Source organism: Grus americana, chromosome Z, assembly GCF_028858705.1.
Source record: "Grus americana isolate bGruAme1 chromosome Z, bGruAme1.mat, whole genome shotgun sequence".
Taxonomy (NCBI): Eukaryota; Metazoa; Chordata; class Aves; order Gruiformes; family Gruidae; genus Grus; species Grus americana.
In genome coordinates this window covers 9,730,374-9,753,303 of record NC_072891.1, presented here as the reverse complement: position 1 = coordinate 9,753,303, position 22,930 = coordinate 9,730,374, and the positions used below count along the sequence as shown (strand labels likewise).

The following is a 22,930-nucleotide window of genomic DNA, read 5'->3' as shown; positions in this document are numbered from 1 at the left end:
TCCATTTCAGACAGATTAATTTATGAATGATTTTTTTAAAATATAAAAATTGTTTGTAATTCTCTTAAATCTTTGGAACCGGTAACCCAGAATAGCCCTTCTGTAACAGCCTCCCATAGGACTGTAACCAGAGCTATGGGATTTCTGTTCCTCCAGAATTTGAGCCACTTCAGCTTTGGATTTTTTAGTATCTGTGTCTTGAGCAATCTGATTATGACCAAGATTCAGGGAGGTCCTGTGTATTCCTTGACCTCAGTGTCTTTGTCTATAGAACAAGGATAACAGTGCTTAGTTACTGCCAGGAATATTCAGCATAATGTATATAAATACCTCTAAAGGTTACAGGTTCTCTCAAAGTGCCTCATACTTCTGCTGATTTCATATTAAGTAGAAAACTGTGTGCATGTGTGGTAGTGGCGGTGGGGGGAGGGTCAATCATCAGATGTCAAGTTTTGTTTTATTTTTGTAATGATTTATGCAGTTGTTAATCAGCAGCTCACTCCTCAGAGGAAACTTCAGGGAGATCATGTATTTAGAAACAATCCAGCTTCTAGTATTTTCTCTCCATTGTATTTTTCTTCCTTTGTTCTTTTGTTCTCTATTATGAAGGACATTTGCATGAAAACAAGATTTTTGTTTCTTAAGAGTTCATCTGCTCCTGCTGCTTATTCCCCACCTAGCCATAATCCTCCGTTTGTGACATCTCAATTGGTGGCTGTGCAAATGATTATGATGTCAAAGACAGGATTATGACTTCAAGTGAGAAACAAACAGCAGGAACTGGTGAACTCAGGAGAAACACACATCTAGATTTTTCTCTAACCATTTTTGTGCTAAAAGCACAAGAGAAATGCAGACAATAGATTATCTATGCATATATAAAACAACTGATGTATAAGCAAATTGTATTGTACTAGTGAGTAAGATGACAAATCTATTCTTTAAACTGTCAACTGTTCTTATTATCTAGTTTCATCTACAGAAAATTACAATAGTAGGATTATATCCAGTGACAGTGTGATTAGGACATAGTTATTTGTTTTTTACCATGTTATAACCCTTACAAGAGATTTGTTCTGTATCCCTCTGTTGTAACACAATGTCCTTAGTTTGATTATCATAAGGTTTGATTAAATACATAGTCAAACACAGGCTGTGGACTATCAATGAGTTAACTGGGGTCTCTGATGAGAGTGTGGTTTTGGACCAGATCAAGCTGCTTTGTGATACAATGGGAGGTTCTTGAAATTGCCCAAGTTCTCCTGCTTGGGTTTTTTTCCCCTCCTATTTAATGTTGCACTTCCTTTTTGTTCCTAAGGATCCCTACCCCCACTGCCCCTGAAAAGTGTTTCCCTGCAGGTTTTTTGCACAACATCTCCTTTTGAAATTTCTTGTATGGAGTCCTGTGACAATAAATAGCTTATATGGCTCTGCAGTCATTTGCTACTGTGCATTGAATAGTGGGAGAAACATACTTACTAAAAAAGCTTCACAGGTATGAGAATTATAATGCAAAGAGGATGTGTGTGTGTGTTACGTTGGTGATGCAACCAACACCTGAGATGCTGTCTTCGGTAAGCTAGCGGTGGGTTCTGAAGAGATTGCTCAACAGAAACCTCATCTAGGGAATCAGCTTGTAGGCTCCTGCTGTTGAATTTGTTACAGTGGTGGTCACCACTTCTGCTAGCTAATCCTAAGGTCATCATGTTGACAATTTTGGGTTAGGAAATAATTTTTCCTCTTCTGCATTATTTCAAGAATGCCTACTTATAGATGCATTACGGATTTCTTTTGAGGTATTTGGCATTCTTTTGGTGTAGTTTGTGAAATGAAATGGAAGAAATTGTGTTATCCAGTATGCATATAACACTGTCCTGTGTCGGGATGACTAGGTGAAAATAGGAGGGAAGAGAGGAGTTAATAATCACAGAATTAAAGACATTGAAAGTCATCCAGTCCACAAGTTTGATATTTGAAGTACTCCTAGCTTCAGAGAAACCATGGGGAGTGTTTTTTTTAAACAGAATTGAAGTAGTTATCTTCAGGAACCCAGTAATTAAAATTAGAAAGTTGGTAACATTTTTATTGCAGGCATTTCTAGTGGTGAGATTAACATTAGATAATCTTATCATAAAATAACCAGGCACCCTATGATGATCTGACACATGAGAGGCTGCACAGAGTTTCTGGTCCCCCAAGGGCTGTGATTGTTTTATGGTTTTATCTTATGATAACTGTGCTTTGGTTTTGCCCTTTTCTAAGAGTTTCATACAGTACACATCCCCCCAACCCCCTGTAAATTTGTAATTTAACACCACTCTAGGAAATGGCAAATCAGCATGAAACTATTAATCTTATCTCGTATCATGAAACAGACACTGATCCAAGAGATGTGATTACTTTGCTTCTGGTCATTATCCAGACTGAAAGCTGAGCTTGGGCATTTGTATCATCAACAGTTCTGTCATCAGAAAGCAAAAGATTTCAAAAACAAAGTGAAGTTCTACAATCAGTCCCATTTAACATTTCATGCCAAAAATACCGTGTGGCACCAAACTCCTTTTAGTGGTCACTTAGTGATCAGCTGTGATATTAAAGCCCTCATTTCTGCCCTGTGTCTACAGCTTCTTTTCCTAGGCATTTAAAGCATAATAAAGGACTTGAATGTCAGGCATGAGGGCTTTAAATAATCTGTAGTGACTTTAATGAGTTCAGTCACAATGGCCACAGGTTTGTCTTGCTTCATAAGTATTTCTGAGATGGAGCTTGCAGTCAGACTCTCTGCTGCCAAGTTGCTTTTCGGTCTTTTGAGAAGGATGGAAACTGGCTCCTGTTCAGTCCGGCAGAACTGAGTCTGTTTTAGCTTGAACTGCTCTGGAAATAGCCAGCTGAATCCCCTCCCCTCCAATGAATATATTGTGAGCAAGAAATTCAGTTTTAATTTGTATTACAGTTCAGCTAATTAAAGAAAACCCATTTTAAATACCCGACTGAACCAATGTGATTTGGCTTTCTTCTTTGCTTTACTTTCTGCCTTTCTTCCCTCCCTCCCCGCCCCCCCCCCCCCACCCCCCCCAGTCAGTCCCTGAAGGGGCCTACAGGAAAGCTGGTGAGGGACTGTTTATCAGGGAGTGTAGTGATAGGACAAGGGGTAATGGGTTTAAGCTGAAGGAGGGTCGATTTAGATTTGATGTTAGAAAGAAATTCTTCACTGTGAGGGTGCTGAGGCACTGGAACAGGTTGCCCAGAGAGGTTGTGGATGCCCCATCCCTGGAGGTGTTCAAGGCCAGGTTGGATGGAGCTTTGGGGAATGTGGTCTAGTGGAGTGTGTCCCTGCCCGCAGCAGGGGGTTGGAACTAGGTGATCTTTAATGTCGCTTCAACCCAAACCATTCTATGATTCTATGATTCTGAATACTTGCAACTTAGTATCTTCTCTCCCATGAAGTTTGTGGCACTCGGAAAGATGTGCTCATTTAATATGTAACTGTGATAGAGGCTCAAACTCTTTTTTTGCTTCTCCAGTAAGATAGAGCTTTCTGCTCTACAACAATACTTGGAAATATTTTTTTTGTTACTCCTTACAAATCCCAAGGCACTTAACAAATATGGAAACATGTGGTGAGAATTTCTTCTGTGCTCAACTGGATGGTTCAATCCTGTTCCTGGAGGGAGTGAATTTTACTGTTGACCTAATTCTGCTCCTGTTAAAGTTGGCACTTGGTGGTTTTAGAGATTTTTCAGCCCCAAAGCATTACTATTCTTTGTTGAATCCAGAGTTTAAGAAGGAGAACTGAAGTGCAGCTCTTTCAGATGGAATAAGCCTGGTAGTCAAAATCCATTTATTAACTAACACTATCCAAAGAAGTGGTCTGGGAACCCTGATAGAAGGGCCTTCCATTCTGCATTAGAATTTTGTCAGAACTTCCAAAATTCAGAACTTTTGACATCATGGACTGCTGCTGGTTTCTGTATTTGTGCAGACTTATCATACAGATCGAGTTCACAAATTGGGGAGTAATAAACCAGAGGAAAGGTGAAATCTACAAATTCAAAATTCTTTGGTTTTCCCTGGGAAAAAAATTCCCTTCAGTAATTTGTTTCCTCCTTAAGAATAATTTATGTCGAATTTCAGGTGTCATATATCTGCTATGTTAATTATTATCAGGTAGGAAACAGATTTGCTTTTGAAAATGGACAGCTGTTACGGTACTGGTTGGAAAGAGAGCAAAAGAGTATCTAACGTTCAATCATAGCAATAGAACCAGTGTTCTTAGGACTGGGACAGCACAATAGGATAAAGGTTCTCTATTCAAAGGAAGATCTACATCTTCATTCTAACTTGGAGACACTGTACTGTAGGGTTTCATAGCTGGAAGCTGCCCCGTCCTGTCCCCTGTCTTTCAGCTAACTAAGCAGGGCATAGTGTTTTGCTAGCTATTACTGTGAGTCTATACATACTTATGTAGTTTTTATGTATTTTTGTGTGCTTATGACAAAGGGACAGCTTTGCGCAAGGATTTCCTTTCAGACTACTGCCAATGCTGACACTTGTGAGCTTTTCTAAACTAAGCTCCCTTTAATAAACCTGTGGGTGGGTTTTACTTGGTCTGTCTGTCCAGGCTGCACTGTCTCAGAGTGAAGGCGATTGCCTTGCAAGGTCACTGGTGCCCTGGAGTAGTGGAGGGCCTTTCAATTTATGCTTGGTCATGCCCTTTTAACTTAATGTTCTCCTTCACACAAGCTGGTAGTGATGGATGTCCATTCAGACAACCTAATGGCCTATGGTAACTATAGAAGAGCCTTTATATCAATATTCTGCAGCTGAGACCCATCAGGATGGACTGTCAAAGTGCTCTACACCACATCTAGGACCATTCTATGCAAATAATAGCTGTGACACCATTGCTATACTTTATGGTGTCAAGCAGGACTATAAAAGATCATTTCCATGGGTCAAGAGGAAGTTGATCTTTGTAGCTTGATATATCAGAGGTCATTTGCCTCTGTCAGCTGTTGCTACCTTCAACTGTACTAAACCCACTGCAGAATGACCCCAGCTCTTAAGGAATCTCAGCCACAGTCGAAAGATCTGCTGGGATATCCTCAGTGGCATTTCAAGTGTGGCGAGAGTATCCTGAAGCCAGCATCTTCATGGTGGGCTTCAAAGGGAAACAGCTGGCTTACCCCCATGGAATGAGCGATTGCTATTTGCTCCATGGCTGCTTCTATTCCTTGATTCGACTTTTCCTGCTATCTTCCATTAGTTAATTTATGTACCTGTTTGAGATACTGCAAGTTTGCCAACATTTCATTTCTCACTGAAATCACACCCTGTATGCCAAGAGGACCTTGAATTTTTATGTTCAGAGAGCCAAGCCTTCCAGACTCAAGCGAGATAGTTTGCCTCTGTTGCTCAGAGGTCTCAGGGGATACCTGTCCAATGTGGAGATTGCCAGATTAAGTAACAGATTATAGAATCATAGAATGGTTTGGATTGGAAGGGACCTCAAAGACCATCTAGTTCCAACTCCCCTGCCATGGGCAGGGACAGCCTCCACTAGACCAGGTTGCCCAAAGCCTCATTCAGCCTGGCCTTCCGTTGAATCCATGTTTCTTCAATTTAGAGACAAGGATGTCATGCGGGACAGTGTCAAATGCCTTGCACAAGTCCAGGTAGATGATATCTGTCACTCTTCCCTTATCCACGAGTGCTGTAACCCCATCACAGAAGGCCACCAAATTTGTTAGGCATGATTTGCCCTTAGTGAAGCCATGTTGGCTGTCACCACTCACCTCCCTATTTTCCATGTGCCTGAGAACAGTTTCCAGGAGAATCTGCTCCATGATCTTGACAGGCACGAAGGTGAGACTGACCGGCCTGTAGTTCCCTGGGTCTTCCTTTTTTCCCTTCTTAAAAATAGGGGTTAAATTTCCCCTTTTCTAGGGGAAAATTATTTTGAGATGCTGTAAATCTGCATAGGTGGAACTTATCCAGGGGTGGCTGTATTCTGCACAAAACTTTCAGCTACTTTCAGGTGTTCTTAGTCAAAAATATTCAAATCCTTTCCCTTTGCGGAGTGCCATTCACAGTTTCCTGGACTTCCTATATAACTGTAAATGAAGATTCTGTAGGAGAATGCTGTGGGAGACAGTATCGAAGGCTTTACTAAAGTCCAGGTAGATAACATCCACAGCCAAGTCAACAAGATGTTGACTTCTGATAAGACATGGAGTGCTTGCTAATGCAAGAGAATCTGAAAAAAGTCTCATTAAACAGGTATATGAACTATGGAAAGACTGAAGCAGGAAGTGGAAGCATAATGTATATGTATTATCTGCCCATGGTGGAGTTCTGCTACCATTCAGAGAAGACTCAGCCTTTCAAGCGCCTTACTAGCAACTCCAATGCTACCTATCTACCCATACATCCATCTGTGTGTTGCATTGTACCCTTCAGTGTGTTGGGCGTATACACGTTTTTTTCAGTATTACTGTAAAATAGAAATAGAATAGAATTTCAGAAATACTGTAAAATAGCAAATAGCTCGCAATTCTATGTATTGTAGTAGGTTAATTTGTAGTTTCCTCAATCCCTTGTTTAAAGACGTTGTTGCTGCTAATTTAGTCACCTTGGCATGACAGCAAGTTTTGGCATGCCAGCAAGTTTCTGCACATCAGCTGCTCTGGACTGGCCGTTTTATCTCATAGCTTCATTCCTAGTGACAGAGACATAAACTACTTCATACATGCTGTCTTGTGTTTACTGTGGATTAGTGTTGGGTAAAAGCATGCAAGCTGTGATCTCAAAGCTGATGAGACCTTAAGCAGTCAGTGTCTAAGCCTTTAGGCAGCTGCTTTCTAATAAAGGGCATATATGCTTTTTTGAAAAGTGGAGAGGTCAAGTACCATGGTCCTGATTTGCCCCTTCTTTAGGATTTTCTTTATTTTCTCCTATCAAGACTATTTAACACATAATCGTGGGGCTGCCTGTTGTTCTGTCTTGCACTAGCATCTAGCCAGTTAACGTAAAGCTATGTACCAGTCAGATGCTGGTGCGTTAGTCTTGTTCCAGTCTTTGTTCTGAAGAATAGTATCACCACAAAATAAAAGTCTGTCTAAAAAGCTTTTATTTGTTCTTCTGTGAAGCTTCTTCTTTGACAAGATGAAGTGAGTCAGCCTGTCTTTAATGGGATTGCATTGAAATATCTGCTTACATGCAACTCTTGTTGTCATTCCTTGGCATGATCGTTACTTGAGGGGCAGATTAGAGGTCAATCAGCCAGAGCCACGGGGGCGCCCACAGCTAGCCTCAGGATACTCCCTACAAATGTAAGATCAAAAGGGCAGGCACATGAAAATTACTGTTTACTTTTTATGAATTATTTCCCAGAGATGGGATCATTAGCAGAATCTAAATGCCGTCTGGCTCTTAGTGCAAGGACACTCCTGACTGAATGTGCTCGCTTGGGCATACCTTTCCACTCTTTTCAAGTCAAAAGATTATCTGGTTTTGCTTTTGTGGGATTTTGGTATTATTTAAATAACTTTCTGGTTGTTTTTCCTGAAAACACTGTCCCTACTTCTGAACATGCTTTTAATTCTTAGATGTTGTCTATTTTTTTTTCTTTGTGCAGCAAAGGCATTTCAAAGCCTACATCCATGCCCCAGGGACTCTGCAGGAGATACTTACCTTCTGAAGGAAGTAAAACTTTCTGGTAATCTTTCCGAGTGAACAGTGGCTGTTACTTAAAATTCATCGCTGGCCAATGGGTACCACAGTTATCCCTACTGTAAATACAGGGGAAAGGTGATATTAGCTGTCATGGTGAGGTACACGTTGGCAAATGCTGATTCAGTGTCTACTCCTGCGGTAATCTTCACACATCAAACTCTATAGGTTCTTATCCACATAAGTATCTGGCTTCTGTTTGATCACAGTAATCAGGGCTATTTAGAAGGGTCATGGTATATTTGCCCTTTTGTCTTGTGTCTGGAGCTATGAAAGCATGACTTTGGAGCAATGTTGATTGAATTCTAAAGAGACTGGCAGTAGCCAGGAACATGTGTTGCCCCTGATATGCTAAACTTCTGATTCCAAGTGGAAAACTGTTTGCTTTTTAAAATAACTTTGAAAAAGTTGCCTTGAAAGACCAAATACATGGTGGGTATTACTCTTTAATGAAAACCAATATGAACTTCCCTCTTATCATCCAACATGTTACTACCCTTAATGTGAAATAATCAAATGCTGCCCGGTGTAGGAATGAAACTAAATCTGGCTGGTAACCAAAATAAAATCCCTTACAGCTATTTTTGTATGTTCTTAAAATGTGTGCTGTGAGATTAGGCAGTTGTCTTTTTTTCCTCTCTCTGCTATTTTTCTTAAAAAGTTGAAAAAAACCCCCAAACCTTTCTTACAGCCTGCTTCTATGATAAGGTTGGAGGGCAGAAAATCTAGATTCTTATTCTTCCTAATCTGGCTAGACATTTTGGATAGGTGTGCTTTTACTTATTTGGCATGATATTTTCTCAACGTCATTGGGGGTTTTTGGCGTTCGTCTTGACAGCAGTAGCTAGAGAACTTCTTGCTAGTGTTTAAAATGATAAACTGAACATCTCCCTTTCCATCTTTTCCTCTTGCTATTAGATTGAGCTCAGAAATTTTTTTAATTCTTGCAAAGCAGTGAGAGGGCAAAGGAATGAGTGGGGTCACTGGGTCCTCCAAGATAGGGTTCTGCAAGCAACCATCTGCAGGAGTGGGTCTGGGGTTTAGTACAGCAGCAGTCAGAAAGTTCAGGCACAGATACTATAAAAGTAAGTCAGTGCTGGGCACAGTTTAGGCTTGTACTGAACTGCACCCAGTCTCAAAAGTTTTCCACCATATGTCTTGGACTTGTTAGGCTAGATCAGTAGACAGGGGGTCTAGTATGCCTCCCTTCATTTGTGAAGCCATGCTCAAAGGTTCATGAGACGTTGGAGGGCAACTGATTTGGAGCCAGGATGTGGCATGCTTGCTGTGTGTTTCTTGCAGGCTTTACACTGAGGCAGAATCAGATATCTAATTGTGCTGTTCATCTCGGGTACCTTTGTTGTTGATATCTTCTTGTCCTTCTTGTAGTCATGATGGAAAACAATGTTTTTAAGATGTCTTTTATTGCATTTGTGCTTCAGAGGCTGTTATATCCCCTCTCTTTTTTATAATATGCCACAAAGGTCCTTAAACTTTTCCTCTGAACTGGTACATCTTGAAGCCAATACCCAAATCCGGATGGGTTCCTAGAGCACTGGTCTCCCCAGTACTGTTAGGATAGTAGAAGGGTGGAGGTCCCTTCTCCACCCAGTTGCTAAGGAGTGCGAGGTATACCTGTCAACTGATAGCTGTTAAATTAACATTTCCATTTCCCTGTGTGTAGCCTTATCTTTACAGGCAGGTGTATGTGTGTTGGTAAAGGGGCTATTTTTGGCTATACTGTAGGAGAGCCTGGAGGTAATGAGTTGTGCACAGTAAATCTTGCTTACTCCATAATTTCCACTACATTTCAAATTAAGGGCCTAAATTAGGGTTAGTGTCAGACTTGCTCTTTTGCTATGTCCTAATTTTGTTTTAAAAGCACATAGCTAAGGACTTTAATATGTTTTAGATTCAGTGCTTGTAAGTTATACTAAAATCCCTAAGGGAGCCAAAATAACTTATTAAAACCTTGCAAATGTTTTTGACTGCTGCATTCTATTATTTTCTATTCCAGTGGTAGCATACAGCCTCTGCTGCTGATGGGCGGAGGAACGCAAACCTCCAGGGCCCATTAGACTTAACTTGTTTACTGCATTGATATCTATATGTTAAATGACAAGAGAGTTCAGGTTATTGAATAATTTAAAATTCAGCTCTAATTGGTGTCATATGACCTGGAAAAGGCCATGGATGACGCCAGGAGCATGCTGTGAAATTCTTATAAATAATTCATAAATTAGATCATTCATTTGCCTGGATGTCTTGTTAAATGCAGAAGTTTGTAAGTAATAACTGATGATATAACACCTGTAAGTATTTAGTTCATATGCTGGAAGGTAATCTACCTTGATGATCTTCTAGCAAAACCTGCCAGAGTACGAGAGTTAATTGCACTAGGGAGAATGCACTACATTTATTTGGGATGGGCTTTGGCAAGGCGCACTGTGCAGATGTTGCATTACGCATTCTCTATCAGCTAGACAACTATTCTGTGTATGCCCATGTTAAAAATGCAGCTCATCACTCTTCTGCCCTTATTTCACATGAACTCTAAATGCACTGGGAAATGGTAGTGACCTGCTCTGCTCACAAATAGTATAGGTTTTGAAATATTTATCTAGGTCTTGAACTACTGATTCTTCAGTAAAATAAAGGGCAGAAGTAAAAAATTGAAGTCAGAAGATTGTGATTTTTCGTTTTTATAATGTTGGCAGCACATTGAATGTTAATAGTTAGACCTGGTGCTGTCAAGATTACTATAGTGGCATTTTTCTATAGTGCAAACAGGTCCGATATAGTTTTGTTTCAGAAAGCAAACATGTTTGCTTTGTAGCAAACATAGTGGTCAGGTATTGCATGGCCATACGTAGGTACTGTTGGGGCTTAATGGGCATTCTGCTCACAGTGACTTCCAAGACTCAACATACACGCTTTTTGCTTTAGTTTTCTTGGAGCACTGTATTATTAATGACTGCCTTATCAGCCAGCGTAAAACCAGTTTGCTGATCTGAAATGGAAGCATTTGTTAGAGATTATCTACAATATTTGTGTAGCTGGAGAGGAAGGGTGGCATGTTTATGAATGCAAAATATACACTTAAAGCTGAGTGCCAGCAAATGCTCGTTTGCCACTTTGAATGCAGGTTTTTTGTGCACCTGGCATCCGAGCTCAAACCCTCTTAACAAAGAGGGGAGAAAAAAATTGGAGGCAACACAAACATAGGAGGTGTTCCTCTGCTGTCAGCTAGCAGCTATAGATTCACTTTTTTATGATGTGATCCTGTTTTATTATTTTTACTTTTTTTGCTACACCTGTTCAGTATATTGAGTTCAGTAGATTTTACAGGAAAAATACAGGCTTGTGACTGTCATTCACGTATTGTTTCTTTGATTGAGACCACTTCTTTTATTCAGTGGAATATGGCAATCATAGCTATACATAATTTCTACAGAAAATGGGGCTTTATTTCTTGCTTGAAAAATGGTCAGCTTACCTTCCGAGTTATCTACTGTATTTATCTTAGGTACTGACAGAGACAGTTACTGAACTATTGTGTGGGCACTTTATAATGACTGATATTAGGTTACTTATGGTAGAGATTTTAATAAAGGATTGTATGATTTAAAGAAAAAAATGATAGACTTCAACAGATCCTACTAATTTACTTTAAAATCTTTACCTTTTTACATTCTCCTTGATAAATTCTTACAGACTCTTGGAAAGAATAGCTCCTTAATCACTAGTAATGCACTTCAAATAGTCCTATCATTTGAAATAATTGTTCTTAAAATGACATTTCTGTTGCCCCAATATCTTACCTGAGCTTATTTATAATATATTCTCCTCATCCTACTGGCAAGAGCAAGTGGTTATACTGTTGGTAGACCTGCAAACCCAACTCAAGCTTTATTCAGATGAGACCCATACATCAACAATGCATAGTGGTGACTGAGTTCCAGGTTTAGGATGTATACCTTTGTGCGTCAGCTAGGTCATTGATACATGCCCTTGGTGGTCTTTAAGGTGTCCCTGTGTATGGTAGCCTCGGATTTGTCCATTTAGAAATTTTTGGTTCATCTTCAGATATCTTTAAATCTCTGTATTTCTCCTCTGATTGCTGGTTCTGTTCATTCTTCTTGGCTTCCTCCAGGGTCCCTGCTCAGCATGATGGACTAGTTCTGAACTTGCATGTTCCTTGGAGCTGAAAATCCAGGTTAGAGAAGTGTTCTCAAGAAACAGTTGAGAGAAATTTTAGTTCATTGTCTCTTTTTCTGTATTCAAATATATTTCAGCTACAAACTACAAACCCAGGTGCTATGGGTGAAACTAATGCTGTTAACATCTATAGGAATTGTGCTGTTCAACGTAACGACACTCTGTTTTGCCCAGTGTATGCTTTTGTTCTCAGAGTGCAAGACTTCTCAAGGTAATGGTTTTGAGCTGTTTCTTAAACATGTTTTGTACATGCAGAGCTACCAGTGAAATCTGTCAGGACCTTGCCTGTGTTGAGATTGTAAGATCTGATCTGTTACTCGTTCATCCCTTGCAGTACAAAGCCCTGTGTGCTGGAGTCAGTCTGTAACTGTGTCTCCTCTGCCAGCACTGTGAATTAACACTGCAGAGCGCACAAGTTGTGTTTAAGAAGAATTTGCAGAGATCATAATGCTGCATGCATAAAACTGGTGCACTGTTTGTCTGTTTGTAGGAAGCTTTAAGGACTGGATGTTTGTTTAAGCTCTGCTCTGAATCCCTTAGCAAAAATTACTGGGATTGAGGTAAAGATTTCGTGGAACTCCCCACATGTCTTCCTCTTTAAACCCTTCTAAAGATTATTTGAACTATTTTTTAATATCTCCTTGTTTCCATCTGATCAAGTCTTACTAACTCCGTATGTTGCAAGGAGCAGTCTGTTTGTTTGTTTAAGCCTCAGTTAAAGGAAGTTGTATCTTTAACTTGTACTGTACAGCAAGCCTGGAAGAGTTCCACCGAGGGGAAAGCACAGCTGTTCCATCATGGTCTGTCATGTTTTCCATGTGTCCCGTAGGCAATATCTTTCTTAAACTCATCTTGTAAAATTACCCAGTTCCTTATGCATGTGAGTCTTTAGACTCATGGTAGTATGTGGGTCTTTGGGATTTTAATTTTTTTCGCTTTTTACCCTTCACCTGGCCTGCATCTTACAGATCCGTCATGGCATGCTCTGGTCTCATCTGATCCCTCATAAGTGTAAATGTCTGTCCATTTTCCCTGCAGCTTCTACCATCCAGCTGTAGTTTTCAATTTAAAGCATTAACAGAAAAACACAAATTGCTAAAAAAGTTGTTGACTAGCTTCTGATTCCCAACAGTTATTTTTAATTTGGGGTTAGACCCTGCAAAGTACTGAGTAGCTGTCAAAGGCATGTTGGAAGTCAGTCTTCTGCCTAACATGACCTCCTCCTTCTAAAGGAATAAAAAAACCCCCACTTGCATTCAGTGACATTAATGAGAATTTTCCCCCCTGCAAACATATTGTAACTGTGAAATAACATTAAAGTTTCTCTGCCTTGTTATGAAGTCTTTAAATGTCAATGCCATTTCTGAGACCATCAGGGCAGATTTAATGGTAGCCAAGGTCAACAAATGCTAACTGATACCTGTCTTCTAGGGCCTTCAGGGACTCTTAATAAAGAATCTCAGCCATGAAGTTAATTTGCAGTGTGGGCCTTTATTCTTAAACCAGCTCCTGATGATTATTTTTTACCATCTTCATTTGTGTGCTTAGATTTCTTAATATTCTCTTGTCTCTCCAGTCAGTCAACCAAATGCTAAAATAAAGACATTCTCAGTTATTTCATCTTCTGAGTTGTCTTTTTTTTCTTCCTTTTTACTTCTGTTTATGGGCTGCAGAAGGGTAGGTGTACGCTTTCTGCAGACCACCCTAAGCTGCCAGCTCTGATAGGATTCTCTAAGAATACCTTCAGGTCTGCCACCTTCTGCTGTCCTAGGGGCCCGGGAAACTAGCCACCTTGAAAGCCTCTTTCTGTAGGTGCCCTAAATGCTTTATTAGGAGAAGCAAGTGAGGTGAGAAATGAGAGACAGTGTGTAACCAAGGGATTCTGTTACTTTTGCTTTTCTGTAATATTTCTTCCTGTTACTGGTCATCCCTTTATGTATTGTCTGATTTAGATTAAAAGGGCTTTGTAGCCTTTATTTGTCTAGAAAATATTGCAGACAATGATGGCATGGTACAAATAATAAATAACAAAACTCCGTTTTTTTGGCAGCATGTTGCATTTCTGTTCAGTTGCCCTTCCAGCCTCTCTGACTTTAAAATATTTTAATGTCCTGCACTTTTCACCCAGTCCAAGCAACAGACTTTCCTCAGACATTTAGCACTGACATTAATGCAAATGCCCCCAACTCACGGTGCCCTTTGGGGCAAAACATGACATCCTTGGATTTCAATCACATGGCAGAGAGGATATATTTGTATCCACAAAACTGGAAATAATAAAATATCAGTATTCAGGTGCTAATCCATGTTAATTTACATTCTGTGAAGTCTACAAGAAACTTGTAATTGGTTGTCTTGAAGGGCAGCAAAGTATATTCGGTATTTTGTTTATTATTAAAAAGAACTTAAATTATACATAAACACTGCATAGATTTGGATTATATCTCTCTACTAATCATCACTGGACACTTGCTTGCATTGCTGAGTTCTAGTGTTTTGGGGCTTCCTGTCTTCCACTCCATGTGGACAATACCTGTCTATTGTAAGCATTGCCAGAGTGCAAATAATACTTTTCTTTCCATCAGTGGATTCCAGATTTCCCTGCTAAACCACTTTCACTGCAGTGGTTTTGTTATCTTCAGTAAGCTTGGCTTCTGTAATTAAAAAAATTAGATCTTTGTGAAAGGTCCCAAAGGCTGGAGAAGTTTAAATTCAGTATGTTACTGAAATTAATGCACAGGTCTAGTAAAAGAAATGTGAGTGCCTGATTCACTGCTGTTCCTGATGTGCATAAAATCTCAAATGCTTAACTGCCTAGATGACCCATAGTGCAAAGATACTCTGGGATGTAAGTAGGATTTTGATGTCTGTTACGTAATATCCAGGAGTGTAACAAAACCACTAGAATTTGCTTGCTGTGGGTTGACAAATGTGAATTACAGTTGCTTTCTTTCCTCAAAGTTTTATCACAGTATAATCACTTGCCCAGCTTAATTGAAAAATCACTTACGTTTATAGCTGACTTTAAACATGTTTTGTATTTAAATGACAGCTTTTGATGTACAACCATTTTTTACAGAAAGTAGTTGGTTTTTATCTGTGTTTCTGTAAAGATATTTCAAAAACTCTCATCAAATTTCCAGCGGTAAGTAATATCCCATTCAGTGCAAGGTGAAATGTTTTACATCAAATCTCCTGCTGTGTAATGGCCAATCAAAGAGTATTTATAGTGGCTGAATGGATTTTTTGGCTCGGTATTCAAAATTAAACATTTTCAAACATTAACATTTAATGTTTTTTGCCACTCTTCAAGTTGATTTTATGTAACCCTAGATGCTCACAACTACTTGATACTCTGAATCGACTCATTTTATGCTGAGGATCCTGCAGGCAGTAGTTTTACATTTATTACACTTGTGTAGATGGAATGAAATGTAGATTTGATAGCAGATTCATGTCTGTCTTCTGATAAACATTTTCTTGGGTTTGGCTGTATGTCCATCAGCATGATGCAGCAAATCTATTTCTGAGAGAACACATTTACCAAGTGAAATTAATGAGCAAAGATAAATTTTGGTAATTCACAGGAAATCTTTTCTCTTATTGCAGGTATCCAGTAAGAAGAGCTTATGCCAACAACCATCTTTGGAGCTAGATTGTTCCTACTTGGGTATTGGGCGACCTCAAACTTTTTATAAGAACAGTAGACCATCAAAGCCTGCAAGCCCAGCCCGTGCTGCTTTGTCTCAGCCTTGCAGGAATAATCATGGTTGCAGGACTGAAATCCATTACAACCATCGGGAGTGTCTAAAAGAATATCCGGTAGAAAATAGCTTGCACAGAAAGTGTAACAATATGATTTCCCCAGCCAAGCAGAGGAGCCCTCATCGTGTAAAACCAGCTCAAGAGATGGACCAGACAACAAATGAATTTCAGAGCACATGCCGTGTGAATCACGGTTGTGCCTGTGGGCATGTGGGGAGCTCAGGGAGCGTGCAAGAGAGCCCCCATGTCGGCCAGGTACTTAGAAGACACTCTGGGCCAGTTCACAAAACCTGCGATTATTCCAGGCGCTCTCAAGTTTCTGGGCTGAATGACAGCGTGGACTCAGGGGCTAAAGAAACAGAGCAGGCTAAAAGGTTGTATGAAGAAAGAAGGCAGAAGCTGCTTCTCCAGAAAATGGAGCTGGAAATTGAAAAGGAACGACTCCAACATTTGTTGGCTAAGCAAGAAGCAAAACTGCTCCTAAAACAACAGCAACTACACCAATCCCGGATGGATTATAACAGGTGATTTTGAGATTTATAATTTTAAGAAAAAAAAAAAAAGGTAAATTTCTAATGAACGCATGGGCAATAGTTAATTAAAGTGTGAGAATGGAACTGATAAGATAGGCAAGACCTGTGGCATAAATTCCAGTAGAGATTTAGAGGAGAGGAGACTTTTTAGTGTATTAGCAGATACTGTTGGGAAACAGCATGACAGCTGTGGAAAACAGCAGAGGAAAACAGTATGTGGTAGAAAGAAAGGCACAAGAAAAGCAGTGCTAAAAGAGTAGGTAGGAGAGAGGAGCAGTAGAAGAAAATGAGAGGTTGATCTTAGTGCAGGCACTTCAAGGAATACAGACATTTGGCAAGAGAGCAGCGTGAGTGTGGATGACATCGATGTGGCATTTCCCCTTCTTTCCTAGGAGAGGTCCATTTTGAAGTATTTCACCTTCTGAGGTAGAGACTGGAATAAGTGTGTTTTACATCACTTTTTACATAAATTAAATATATTTTGTCCCCCTATATACATATATATATGGAAAAGGAAGGGAGCTCTGTGTAGCAAGGACATTTTCTTTCCAGTGGTGTTTATGGAAGGGAGAATGCCAAGACTGAGGCAGAAGACATGCTTAAAAACTATAATGATAGAAATATGGGATGTGGCTTGAAAGGCCCATAAGGTTGTTGCACAAGGTGAGAGAACACCTTCCTGACAATGTAAATGGGGACTCTGGAAGGAGAAACTAGTTTGTTGGTGTTATGCTACTTGAGTGGAGAGGAACAGTGAAAGGGAGCAGGTTAAAGCAAGTTGAATCAGCCAGTATAACTCAGTTGAGTACTAGTATTTCAGCATCAGGAAGGGAAAGCAATGGGGAAAAATCTTTTAGAAGTCTTTTAGAAGAAGTAATAGGAGGGTTTCACAAGGATGCTTATTTCGATACTGTTTTAATATGGCAACTGCTGACAGCATCCCATGAGAGTCTGCATTACACAACCCACTTCCTACATTCATGTGTTATAACCACCATGGAGGAATATATGACTTTCTCTTCTTAATCCCAGCCGCCTGGTTACTTTTTAAACTCTAAAAGAGAATAATGTACTTTAGGTGGTCTGTCTGTCTTCTTGGATTGTGGCTACATTGAAAATAATGTGTTTATGTGGCTTTAAAAATGCCAGTCTGAAAGGCAATCACAATTGTGTGTGTTGAGAATGACTGTGGTCACAAACAAAGGATTATGACTTCAGGTGAGAATTAAGTAGGAACAGATGGATTCTTAATCATCAAATACCTTAATTCTACACATGCATCTCTCTAATGAAAAACAAGTAGAATATGAAGGACATACAGACTGAGGTTTTTGATTTTTTTTTTTTCTTAATGGATATTTTTAAGCCTTCTTTGAGGTATCATAAGCCCAGCAAAAAAATGAACCTTAAATATATTTACAGTGATGTGCTTGTTAATGCCATTATGTCTATTTTAACCTTTTTTTTTCCCTGAAAAACCCACCCTTAATGGGTTACAGAGCTCGTGTTATCTAAGAGAATGCTATGAAAGAAAATCATATATTATCAATACGCGGACTCAAAGTATTTTTTTAATCTCTTTTCAGAGATGCAGGTGAAAGCACATTTGCCATAAAAGCAACTAGAATATAGTGTGCTTGCTTTTAAAAATATTCAGTCTCTTTAGAATTAATTGTTTGATATTTACAGGTAAATCTCTTAGACATCACAGTTCTGTTTCAGTTCTAGGTATATAATTCACTTTTGCACTGGATAACAGGGTAATTTTATATACTACAAACAATAAAAATTTGTTTAGCTAAGCTCAAATACCCTTTGCTTCATTGCCAGGAGGGTCTAACCTAGTTCATCTCTTAACATCATGACAGTTTAAAAAAGCAATACAATAAAAATCCATTTCCAGATAGTGTTTATTTTTGTCTGTCCTTCTGCATGGGTGGAGTGCTGGTTAAGGTCCATTCTGAGCTGCTGAAAGTATTGTCATTGAATGACAAGTAAAAGGTCTCTGACCATTTGTAATTATTGGCTATTAACTATTCTGCTCGTTTAGTGAAAATATGAATTGATCCCTTTTTTGGCCATGCTGCACCATAACTTCATTTTAATATCCCACATTCTGCTATTGAGCCTCAAGTGAGCATAGTACTGTCAGTTTGCAGTTTCCCTCTATGTGAAATAGTTGCTTGGCTATGAAAAATGGTGTGTGTGCAGGGAACAGGGCAGTGCAGTGACTCCTCCTGATGCCAACCACACCAGAATAGCGGAGAGTTCTAGAAATGGCAAAACATTGTTTCTCAGTAATGAGACAAATATGGGTAAATCCTGTAAACAGGAGTTTTATTCAAATAAAAAGAGAAAAGTGCTGATTTTTCTATTTTCATTGGAGAGAAAGAAAAAGGTGGGGTAATCTATTAAAAATGGAGCCCATAGTTTCAGGAGACATAATTGACTCAAGCAACTTCTACATTTTATGCAGTTTACATATGATGCCTTTGGGCTCTGGTACTGCTGGAGCTGCAATCTGAGCCCAACAGGGATGTTTGTTATTGGATACTGTGACCATTTTCTTAAGGGACCAGGTCCTTGGAAATCAGTAAATGAAATTTTTCTAATCTTTTTCCCAATGGAAACCCTCAGAAGCAAAGGCACTGGACGTAAGTCGGCCTTCCAATGCAAAAGTATATTTGAAAGTGTGAAAAATACACTTTTTGTTGTGAAAGCTTCTGCATTTAATGTGATTAAGTGCCCTGTTTATAGTCACACAACTCACCTTTCTGTGGTGAGTTCCTTGTGTGATGATTTGACCAGCTGCAAAAACAGCTATTTCTGCTTTTTTGGGTTTAGAGGCCACGTACCTGGCTCAGAAGATGTGCCCATTGATGAAGCAGCTGGAGAACTTGCTCTGATGATGAACAGCAACAGCGTGGGGCTAAGGTAATTTCTTTCTTCACTTCTAAGTACTTCATAGCGTCGGTATATCTTCTTGACAGTGTGCTTCTGGCTGCCAAGTGTATTTGTTCATGTGTTTTTTTCAGATTAAGAGCTTTTTTCTGCAAGAAAGGTAAAATTCATTGGCTGTTGCATTTTATGAGTCACCTCAATAGTTATGCTGACCTGTTATGACTCAAGGTTTAGGTGTTGACTTGCTGTAGACGTCTTGGGTTTTCTATGTCATCTTTTAAGGACGCTTACCTAGCGCAGTGCAAAATGGAGTTTTCACAAAATCTTAGCATTATTTCTCATTTCCAGGTACTGCTTGTTATTTTTTTCAACTAGAATCAGAACATCTCTTTAGTCTTGATTTGGACCTGATGTAAAAAGTACTCTGTCCTTTAGCTCCCAGGTAGAAATAATATTTTACAATTGGTAACAGTTACTTAGTTTTTAAACAATGCTGTGTTGCACCTGTGCTTCAGTGAAGTCAGAGCAAAATACCACTGAAATAACTGGACATAGAGTTAAGCCAATATTTAGCTCTTTATCTCCATTTTGCATAGTATTTCAAACTTTAATCAATATATTATTGTGGGGGTTTTTTCTGTCCCACCCTATTGCATTTCATGTTACCACTGGAAGAAGATTCAGGCTTATTAGAAAAGCAACAGATAAAGACTGGACTGGACAGAGGTTTTCTCTATGTCTCAGAAACTAACAGCTTCTTGTTCTATGGTTTAACTATAGATGTTCTTTTGACCAAAGTATCCCCTGTTCGGTGGAGAGGAAGAGCAGCTGTCCTTTGAATGGCTCCTTCTGTAAATTACAGAGAAGACTTTAAAGTAATAATCTCTTCTCTCCATTATGAGAATATCAGAAGAACTGTTAATTTATTGATAAACTAAGGGTCCAATATTTATTTTTTTAATAACCTCAAGTGATTCTGATTTTATTGTATTTTATTGAGATCACTCTTCACTGAAAAGAGGTAAGACTTCTTTCTCCAGAACAACAGGAGCAGTTAGTTTCCTTGGAACACTTCATTGCTTAACCAGGTGTTCGGCTGTTGTGAGTTGCTGGCATATCCTCATTGTATTCTGATGCTTTTTTGTTTCATTTTTGCACAGACTGGGGTGATCAAAGTGTGATCACTGTAACAAAAGAGATAGAGAGTCATGATATGTTTAAAATGCAGTAGCATTAAGTCCCTTGGAGGAAAAATGTAACCTAGAACATCTGTACAGCATCTTGGCAACAGTTTATCAAAAACCTGCAAAAATCTACATAGCCTAGCAGGGAAAATGAGGAAAACCTGTGCCATTAACAAAAAGAGAGTTCCAGATTTCAAAAGGTTCCCCACCCTCTCTTCATTCCTCTGCTTTGATTTACTATAATTTTTCAAAGTTAATATGTGTTTGTGCAGTCTCAAGTTGCCATGCCAGCTGGTTCCAAAGTTTGGCAGCAAAACACTTGGAAGTTTTTCTTCCTGTACGCCATCTTCAGTTTTGTAAAGGTTACCAGATGAATGCTCTCTAAATAATTTACTCGAATGTAAGGCTTGAAAGAGGCTATGGAAGACAAGTCCATTTGTCTTTTTTATGCATTTGAATATGTAAGTGATGTTCTCTTCAGCATTGAGAGAGTGTGCAAGTGTGTGGCTAGAGCTTAGAAAGGATGAAGAACTTGTAGAAACACATCCTTTTTTTAACAGTCTCTTTTTGTTTGTCTGTTTCTTTGTTTTTTTGGGGGGCGGGGAAGTGGGGTTTTTTTTATTATTTGTTTTTTAATTGACCTGACAAATGGTTCTTGTTACAGCAAATGCTATCAGAACCCTAATGGAAAACCAACCCTCTCTGGCTTTCAGTTCATACATGAGAGCTCCTCTACCAAACCTCACAGCATGAAACTTGATTTCAATCTTCACATAAGCAAAACTTAGCTTAAAAATATCCTGGCATTTTAAAGGAAATGGTGAAAGTACTTTAAAATACTAAACTTGCTGAAGTGAGGTATTGGAGTTTAGAAGTAAAATAAATAATATAATCAAGAACTGAAAAACATAGGGTTTTTTATAATTAACAGCTCATTTTGAGTTAATTATCTACAATTACGAAAATCTAATTGCAATTTATTCTCTACTATCTGTGGGAAGAATCGTAGGCAAGGGAATGTGCATCACTGCCAGGCATAAATGCTATAGGATGGGTACAAATAATAGAGGAGCCCTTAATGAAAAACAAAAAGCAAATAGGAGTGTGCAGCTGTGCCAGGCTATTGAAAGGTAATTGTAGTCAGAAATGAGATATGTACTTTAAAAGGCATCTTGTCATCTCCTGTAGGGATTAATTTTTTCCCTCCTTGAGAAAGGAAAAAAGATTCCACAAGCAAATACAGTACAGAGTTTGATTTCTGATACAAATTTTGGTCATAGTCTGGCTGGCTGTGAAAAGGAAAATTTTATCTGAGGGACTACTACAAACTATAGCCAAATTTTCTAATGGATGGATGCCTGTTTCATTTTCTCTTCTAAATGTGCCATTATAGTTTCTTCATTATCAAATTCAGCAAGCGTTGTCCATCTCAGTCTCTTTGAATGGTCCCAGTATGAATTTGCAGTGTTGAATTTGTCACTTCCCTGCTGGGTATGTTGAGGAGTTGTTGGGAAGAAATGTGTCTGTCCCTTTGCCTGCCTGCAGCTGGGCTGGCTCATGGGACCTAAAGAGTCTTCAGATGCAGGATCTCCAGTTCTCTAAGGTGCAGCAGCCAGAGCAGGTTTTATTGAGGATGGTTTTCAGTATCTTGGAGTGCTCCTGAGTGAGCCCACAGCCAATTTTCAGCTATGGAGGTAGTAACTTGTACAATTAATGGCAAGTTGTCTGGTTATCTATAATTTCTTTTCATGTCTGCCCCAGTGTGCAAGATGCTCTAAAATATTCAGAATAAAAAACATAACCTGATGCATTTGTTTAGCATAAAACAGCCTTTCACAAAGTGCTTTCCATCTCCCAGACGCAGATGCTTGGTACATGCTCAAGTACCCACTCCATGCGTATTCAGTAGGATCAATACACCCGGCACCTGCTTTTGTGTGTGCTCCTGACGTCTGCATCTGGGAGAGGAATTTTAAAACAATCCACTCCTCTCGCCTTTAATTAATCTTAACTTTGGATCTGAATGCCATGGAAATAAGACCTATTTAATAGCGCCAACTAGAGAAGATACAGTTTGCTGCTTTGCAAGTACCCCTCCCCAGAGCTCTGCTGAGTGCCTAAATCTTAATGTACAAGGTTCCCTGCTTTTCTGATTTTAGGTTTCCTATATGGCTCTGTCGGTACAGCTTTCTACTGCCTTCTCTCTGACATGTATCTTTTCCTCAGATTTCACACAATACTGCCACTGCACTTCTACACTGACCTGTGCAAAATGTTATAAATAGGAATTGTTGGATACAGCAGCTATCGGATGGGTGTACAGTTATCTGCAGGAACTCTTTCAGTGCTACCTGGTTAAAGGATTTCTTTCCTGGAGTATTAAAGATTTGCAGGTGGAATTTGCGACCTTTAATTTCGTTGAAGGCTTTTTATTTTTGTGTGCTTCATTCTGTATCACTGGTGTGTATTTTTTCCAGTTTGTGTTTTTAGTTGGTTGAAAATATCAAACACAGAATTCAGCAGTACTTTCTCCCTATTTGAATGCTCATTGCTGTGGTGATAGTTCCAGGAGGGAATGCTGTCAGGGGTCTTTTAAAA

The 22,930-nt window shown here is 39.2% G+C and overlaps 1 protein-coding gene across 6 annotated transcripts in view; it reads left to right on the top strand.

Moving 5' to 3' along the window:
• Positions 1 to 22,930, top strand: part of KIAA1328 (KIAA1328 ortholog) — a 180,218-nt gene that overhangs the window by 105,179 nt on the left and 52,109 nt on the right. For all 6 annotated transcript variants that reach the window (XR_008574656.1, XM_054809792.1, XM_054809789.1 and 3 more), the window contains 2 exons: positions 15,559 to 16,238; positions 19,092 to 19,181. Coding sequence is in view for 5 of the 6 variants with exons in the window: in XM_054809792.1 (XP_054665767.1) it covers positions 15,559 to 16,238; positions 19,092 to 19,181 (770 nt within the window). In the remaining variant the exon portion in view is untranslated. The remainder of the gene's footprint in view (positions 1 to 15,558; positions 16,239 to 19,091; positions 19,182 to 22,930) is intronic.